This window comes from Helobdella robusta (genome assembly GCF_000326865.2).
Source record: "Helobdella robusta unplaced genomic scaffold HELROscaffold_49, whole genome shotgun sequence".
In the NCBI taxonomy this organism is placed as follows: domain Eukaryota; kingdom Metazoa; phylum Annelida; class Clitellata; order Rhynchobdellida; family Glossiphoniidae; genus Helobdella; species Helobdella robusta.
Genome location: NW_008705246.1, coordinates 1,269,022 through 1,277,054, shown reverse-complemented (window position 1 = coordinate 1,277,054; position 8,033 = coordinate 1,269,022). Strand labels below are relative to the sequence as shown.

At 31.9% G+C, this 8,033-nt stretch overlaps 2 protein-coding genes across 2 annotated transcripts; both read left to right on the top strand.

Annotated features, from left to right (window-relative positions):
* Window positions 1–1,434: 1,434 nt before the first annotated feature.
* HELRODRAFT_178771 (hypothetical protein) lies at window positions 1,435–4,238 on the top strand (the record flags this gene model as incomplete). The annotated part of the gene is made up of 5 exons (XM_009026840.1): window positions 1,435–2,211; window positions 2,431–2,679; window positions 2,859–3,027; window positions 3,155–3,360; window positions 3,567–4,238. The coding sequence occupies 5 exons, from the start codon at window positions 1,435–1,437 to the stop codon at window positions 4,236–4,238; spliced, it is 2,073 nt and encodes a 690-aa protein (XP_009025088.1).
* A 1,537-nt stretch (window positions 4,239–5,775) lies between these two features.
* HELRODRAFT_178770 (hypothetical protein) lies at window positions 5,776–7,876 on the top strand (the record flags this gene model as incomplete). The annotated part of the gene is made up of 3 exons (XM_009026839.1): window positions 5,776–5,821; window positions 6,686–6,837; window positions 7,739–7,876. The coding sequence occupies 3 exons, from the start codon at window positions 5,776–5,778 to the stop codon at window positions 7,874–7,876; spliced, it is 336 nt and encodes a 111-aa protein (XP_009025087.1).
* Between the last annotated feature and the right edge of the window lie 157 nt (window positions 7,877–8,033).

Below are 8,033 nucleotides of genomic sequence, written 5' to 3'. Positions count from 1 at the left end.
TGGAGTGTATAGACATTTCTTTAATAAGTTGCAAGAAGTTTGAGAGTAATACTATAACCCAAAAAAATAAAAAGATAATTCAACTACGGAATATTAAGCATGTCTCACTAAGTGAGGTGTTACTCATAATTATATTACGTATCTCTAAATATTTTGCATTAATAACTAAATTTACACACATTAAAATACATTTCAAATGTATAAATTTTAAATCTGTATTCAAATAAATATATAATACATATATTATAAAACCCAGAAAAAAAAGAAATAATCAATTAAATTCACAAAAAATATCATAGGCAAAATATCATGACCAAAAATGAAAAGGTTGTAAGCCACATAAATGATCATATGTTGTTAAAAAATTCTCCCTCCCCTGTCAACGGTCGAAGAATGTACATATGCGGCCCTCCAAAGGTAAAACAGTTTTCAATGCGGCCCTCAAAGCAAAAGGTTTGCCCACCGCTGATATAACCTATTCGTTTGCACATTTTTAAAAAATACGGAATCGCCGTAGGTTTCCTTCCCACTCGGAGTATTCTTTGAAAATAGAAAAACAAACTTTCCTCAAGGAATCCCGAACTAAAACCCTAAATTTAGGCAAGATATGTTGCGTATAACAACCCTGACCAACTTACAAATCTTTCTTTTACTCATAATAAATCTAAAATGAAATTTACTATAGAATACAAAAACAACAAAATCTTACCATTTTTGGATGCGCTAAACATTCATGAAGGATACAAACGAAGGGATATGTTTTAATGGAAAATATGAGTGCACAAAGAAATACAAACGCAGCACAATAAAAGCATTTGTAAATAGAGCATTCATACACACTCTACTTCAATAAGCAGAATTAATTAGAATCATCAAATTTTTAGCCAACAACAACTACTACAAGTCATCTACATTTACTGGTATAATATGCAGTAACAAAAACCACAACCATCTAAGAATTTCTGAAGCGATCTTCATTGACCAAAGAAAACCGCAAATTAACAAGCAGCAGAGAATAGCAACATCATTACCGACGAGACGAATATTATTGAAAGACTTTACAAGCCAAGAAAATGAACAGAGCAAAGACATATAATAAATGGACAGAGCCAAGATATAATAAACGAACAAGATAAAGCAGAATATAAATACTATGCACAGGACAAAGTAGAATAAAAGCACTTTGCACACAGAGAGAGTTGTAAATACCTTGTAAAAAATGAGCAAAGTCGATTTGTATCTATGGATGAAGCGAGCCAAAGTTAAGTATTTACAATCCTTTCTTTGTGAATGATTATATAAATAATCTCACTGCACCCGGCTCTTAACTATTGAAGCACGCGTGGATCAGTTAAAAGATAACTTGGAATACCAAGATTTGTGTTGAAATTTAAAATAAAATTTAAAACTTATATCGAAAAAAACAACATCGAAATGGAGAAGGATCACGCTGAGGACGATTTGCGAACAATCGTATTGATCTCAAAATCAGGTGGGCGAAACGTGGTTCCCAGGGCCTCATTTCTGCAGACCAGCGATTATTACCAAGCCCTGGTCAATAGTGGAATGAAAGATGCACACCTCAATGAACTTCCATTGGGATACCTTTCCAATGTCTGCTTGAAAGAAGTTAGAGATTTTGTATCAAAATTTCAATGCAACAAAGAAAAAATTAAAATCAAGCTCCCAAAGAGGAAACAATTGAAAAATGTAGAGGAGGGTTTGAAAGGTGCGTCCTATTTGCAAATTATGGGCATGACGAGTTCATATATAGAATATCTTTTGAAACATTTGAATGACTCTTCGTATACACGTCTTTTCGATTTTTCACAAACGTACGCTCTTGTAGAGGTGATCGAAAAAATTTATGACTTTGCTTTGAAAAATTTCAAAAAAATTGCAAAGTGTCCCGAAATAATGCCATTTGACGTTTTGCACCATTTGGTTAAATCAGAGATTGTCAATGCGGACGGCGAGTTTGATATTTTTAAATTAATCATTGATTGGATTTTTGCTGAAGACTCAAGAAGACCGTGTGCAGAAATGTTATTAAAAGAAATCAGATTCAACTTGATGTCGACTACAGAAAAACAAAAAAGTGCTGACCTGCTCAATAAAATGGAATTAAATGTTTCTTTAACAGGAAAAAGTGCAAATCGTTACCACACTTCTGGCACGTTATTTGCATTCGTGTTGGATCCAGAAAATTTGGTAGGCTGTTCATTCTTAATATTGATTATCACATATTTTGAAAATATTTTCTGATTCATTCATTTTCATGTTTTGATTCCGATATGGATGATCTGGTCCTAATAAGAGAATAGTTCTTATTAGTACTGCTGTCACTTTCGCCGTACATTATTTTTTGTAATTTATAAAATTGTTGCCGTCATCTAATTTAAAATACCAAAACACAAACTTATTTTACAGGGTCAAAGATATATGGAAGGGTACTCACTATCCCTGTTCGATTTCGTTAAAAGTTGTGGCAATAGAAACAGCACAACACCACCTGATGTCAGGTTCAAACTGACCGACGAGAGAGGTCCCCCTGTTGATTACGAAGATTGTCAATTATGTTTTCTCAATAATGTCTTGTATATGATTGGAGAGAAATATGAAAAGTGGCAATATAAGAAAACTTTTGCTTACGATTTGACATCTTCCAAATGGTCAAGGGTTAGTTATTTTCAATGTTTCATTTAACTAACGTTTTAATGCAGTCTTTTAAGAATACCTAACACCAGAACGCAAGGCATTAGAATTGTTAACTGGTTTTTTCATTTAAAATCGTTAATGCGTAAAAAAATTTTCAATATTTTAACAAAAAACATTTTTCCAAATCAATTTTCATCCAGTTGTCTGACATGATGGTCGGAAGAAATGACTTTTATTTTGGTAATGTAAACGGTCAGTTGTACGTAGTTGCTGGTTCACTAAGTTCGGGAGCAGTTGAAAAGTACATCCCAGAGGAAAACAGGTGGTACATGTTGGCTCGATTGCCAGTTCCCGTTTCTAACCTGGCAGGTTGGTTAAGTTTTGTTTTAATTTATTATATCACCTCATAATAATAATAATAATCATAATAATGTGCAATCATTACATTTTTATTATATCATCTCATATGAATAATGTGCAATCATTACATTTTTAGGTTGTGTATATAATGGGAAGTTATATGTCAGTGGCGGAATCCATACTTTTACTGATAAAAGAGAAAAGCGGATGTGGCAGTACGATCCTGCATCAGACAGTTGGAATGAACAACCTTCAATGTTGAAGAAGCGTTATGGCCACGTTTTGGCCAGCGTTGGAAACGCGCTCTTTGCAGTTGGCGGCGCGAACGAAAGAGCTTCAACGGTTAGCATCTTGACTGTATTTGTCATCTTTGTTTGTGTAGCTGAATGGTTGTTGTAGATAATGACGTCTGGTAATGCCGGGTTTGCGTTTGTTGATGATGCTTTGGTTTTTTTTAATTTTAAATTTTCACTGTTTACTTATTTCATTTGACGGTTAGATGTGCCAAAATAATTAATTATACAATTTTTATAAAAATTTATACGCAGAAAGGAGAGATGTATGATTTTGCTACTGGCCAGTGGTCCATTGTGATGAAGTTAAAGTTGCCTGTGATTCATTCTCCATCCTTCCTCTTCAGCAACTGCCTTTATACTGTAGCACAGCATTATACTGAATCCGGTACTGATGAAATTTATTTACAAAGAATCAACTTGAGCAAGTATCTGAATGATAAGAGTTCATTATCAACATCATCATCATCAAATGCATCGCACGCGTTGCCTCGTCAAGATATCAGAGCTGATGATTATGCAACAAATAATAGACGGAAGAATTTAACATCTGACAATTTTAATGATAGAGTTGATGGTTTTGAGGACATGGATGATGTTTTTGATACTACCAGTGATGAGGAAAAGAAAGATGGTGACGTCATAAATTATTTTCATTATAAGTTTGATGATAACGTTGATAAAAATGACGACAAAGCAAATATTGATGAAGAAACTGATGATGTTGTTGTCGATGCTGCAGAAGATGAGGATGATGTCATTTTTGAAAACGACGATGATGATTATATTCTGGCTACATTCGACTTTACCAATGCTTTTATTAACGACGATGATGACGGTGATTGTCAAATTTTCAAGTGCAAAACGGGTAGCGTGTGTTCAAACGTTGCTTATATCGGCATCGTCAACACGTCAACAGATGTTTGAAATAATTGTTGATTAGATTTATTAACTCTTACTTGGTTGGGTCTTCATATTTATCTGTTCACCATTGCAATCTATCTAATGAATTTTTTGTTGATTTTAGAAAATTCAAAAACTTAATTTCATAAGCTCAAATAAATGTTAAAATTCTCATGATTCGTTCATCTGAAATCAATAAAAACTTGGAGACTTTACTTTAATTATAATTAGATACTGATTAAAGTAGTGAAGATTGAATGATAAACAAACTAAATTCTAACAAACATCATGTCATCTCATAACCATTGTTTATCAAATGGAGCAAACCATCTTTGACCTTGAAAAGTTGTAAAACTGAAATAAAAAAAAATACTGATTGAAAATCATTAAAATATTTTGAAATAATGAAACAAAAAAAGAAAAAATGAACTTGCAATCTAACAAAGGCCAGTCTGTAACTTGCTTTCAATTAGTTATATGTCACTCATGACAACTGACTTGTTTGACACTAACGTCATCAATAGCAATTGTATAAAATTCAAGATTTTTTCAAAGAACTAATAAATTTTATTTTTACTTATTGGAAATTTAAAAAATCCAATTAAGAATATTCTTTTTTGCTAACTGAAGAAAAAACAGATAAAACATTTATTTTATAAAATCATTTACAATCTGGGTTTGTGATACGATGGCAGAGAATGCTGCTGTAACAGTCTGCTAACATCATCTCATCTCATTACCAATGTTGATTGAATGGAGCAATCCATCCTTAACCTCTATGCCTTCTTATAGTTAGTCTGACCTCTTTATAGTGAACTTCCGTACAACGAAATTCTTTATAAAACAAATTTTTTTGAAGTCCCTTGAAAGTTCACATAAGAAACTGTTTCTATTGAACAAAAATAATTTCTCTATAACGAGCAAAATTTATAAAAATTGAAAGAAACATCCGACGAGTACACATTCTGTGAATTGATAAGCGGTGTTTTTGTACTCCTTTAATATCCAAGAAACGTATTTATTGTTTTTTTTGTACTATTATTTTAGTAATTTTTGCGAAATCAACCTTGATTAATTTCAATAGAATTGAAATTATCGATGTATGGAACGAAGAATAAATTTCACTTTTAAAATTTTATTTTTTACAATTATACTATGTATATACTTTCTGGTAACAAAATAAATGATTAGGAGAATTTTTTATAAATGTATAAATAACTTTTAGGCAATATAGAATTTTTTCTCAAAAAAAATTCTACGTGTAAGTGCTAAAAATTCTAAGTGTAAAGTTGAAGAATTTCTATTTAACGAATTTGTTCCTGGAACCATCAAATTCCTGATACGGATGTCCGACTGTATTTTGAAACAACCTTTGAAAAATTATTGAACACGAATAATGTCGAGATCAATCAATGAAGTGGTTTTACAAAAAAAAACAAAAAAAAAAACAAGAAAATAAATTTTGTAGACACATCAAAGTATCATGATATTCTATATAACGGTATTATCTTATCTCCCAGTTATAAACATCACACGAACGAGAGTAGCCACGACCTCCTACATGCAGTTTAATTACTGCAGAGATATTCTGACGATTTCAAGCTCGGGTAATTGGCGAGAGTTATTGAGTAGAATATAATCAGGCAGGCGCCTGAGGGTCAGTGAGGTCAGTGAGTGACCCTTCGTCGTAAGGTCAGTGGCTTCATTTTAATTTCTATGTCAGTCGCTGGAAGGCATTCATTGCACACAGCAGTGGCACTCTCAACATGATAATCTTCATGTTTTTAATTCCATTCAAGTTAGATGAACGAATGTGTTGTAAGGATATCTGCGATGTCCGATTTGACTTGACGCTGAAATAACTGCTTAAAAAACTGGTTGGTTTACTAGTCTAAAAAAATTTAAATTGAAAAAATGTACAATTTCTTTATTAGAAAATTTTAAACTAATCACTAAGAACTGTTAATATTGATATGTTTTGAGTGGCTATTAAAGTTTGTTCAGCATCTACAGTGTTGCAAATCAATCAACCAACCAGTCAGCCAATCATATCATACAGTGTTTCTACCGGTTACCCTATTATTTTGTGTTTGTGTGTTTGCGTGCGTTCTTGAGTTTATATACGCGTGTGAGTGTGTGTGTGTGTGTGAGTGGATTGTAGAAAAGGCATCGAATCAAATTAAAGTGGTTTTGTGGAGGTCGATGGTCCACCAACCAAATTATTATTATTATTATTGTCAACATTCCTATGTTATTGTTTCTACATTTTTATTAATTAATTACAAATAAATTCATTTTAAAAGGCGTCATTGTAAATAAATTGTTCATTTTAATTTCGAACTTGCATTTTTTGTAAACAAATTGAAAAGATCATTTATTAAGTTTCTTCAAATATATATTAATGATAATAATAATAATAAATAATAAGAAGAAAAATATCCATTTTAACAAATACAAACGCCCACCGTAAGGACTAAAATCATTGAAAAAACGATTTTCTGGTGCAGAGACTCCTGGAAAAATATTTAATAAGAAAGGTAACCCAGAAAAAGTGGAAACCTCTGAAAATGAAAATATATTGAGTGGCACGGAGACCAATGTCGGAGAACGGATGTTTCAACCAGTGAGAGCGAGGAAATAGCATCTGATGATGACACTTCATTAAATCTCAGACGCCAAATAACTGCTTTCTATCTACGATGTGTAATAATAATTTCTCATTCATTAGGAAAATGGAAATTTTTTTTTTCGACTAATTAGAACAACTTTCTCATATTTTCAGTTCAATTTAACCAATTGATTTCTGTTCAAAGATACGTATGAACGAATTCAAACATTCATTAGTTAGATATTTCTTTATACCTCTAATTTAGTCAAGTTAAAAGAAACATGATCGGCAATGGTTTTTCACGTGTTCAATTATTGCTAATAAAAGTCGAGTCAGACTTCAAGGTTTTTCACTGGGTCTACATGTTCTTGGATAGCAGTTCGTTTTGACGAGTTGCCAAACAGAAGTAATCCGTCCTTTTATGTTCAACCTCAGCCTATTGATTGACATCCAGCATGAAACCATTTCAATTCCTTGGTGAATTTTGTTTGGTAGATCTTGTTTTTTTTGGCAGTAAAGGAATTGTTTAACTGTATGTCATTTGCGTTGAGGTGACTTTAAAACGAGATGACTGAATTACATTCACAATTGTTGGCATTGCAACCAGTCAGCTGTTCCAACAATGACATTTGCATAAGTTGTTACATTATTTCTCAAATACTTTAGTTTTGCTATTTTCATAAATTTCATTATTTTTTTCTTAACATACTTTATGGCATTCTGTAATTTGCATAATTTTAATCCTGCCCATTGTCTTTTACGTCACAACATCCTCATCTTTTCATTTACATCATCGTGCTCGTCGTCATCATTTTCAATTTATTTTATTTGAAACAACAACACAAAAATTTCAAAATTATAAAAGACTGTTTTTTATATATATAAATTTTAAAACAACAAAACTTTGACCATTCAGGCCACAGCAGGCACTCAGTCAGCGCGAACAACATTTGAAGCACGAATAAACGAAAACAAACACAGTCTGGCACTACGCTGCTCACCCATCTATAGAATTATGAAGCAGAAACTAACACAAATGTTAAATAGTGTATGACAGAAGAATATAAAATTATTGTTATAACTAGTTTTTAACTCTAATACACACACACAAATAACAACTATATATATATAGTATATATATGCTATATATATATATATGCTATATATATATATATATATATATATATAGCACAAAGACTAACATATCCACA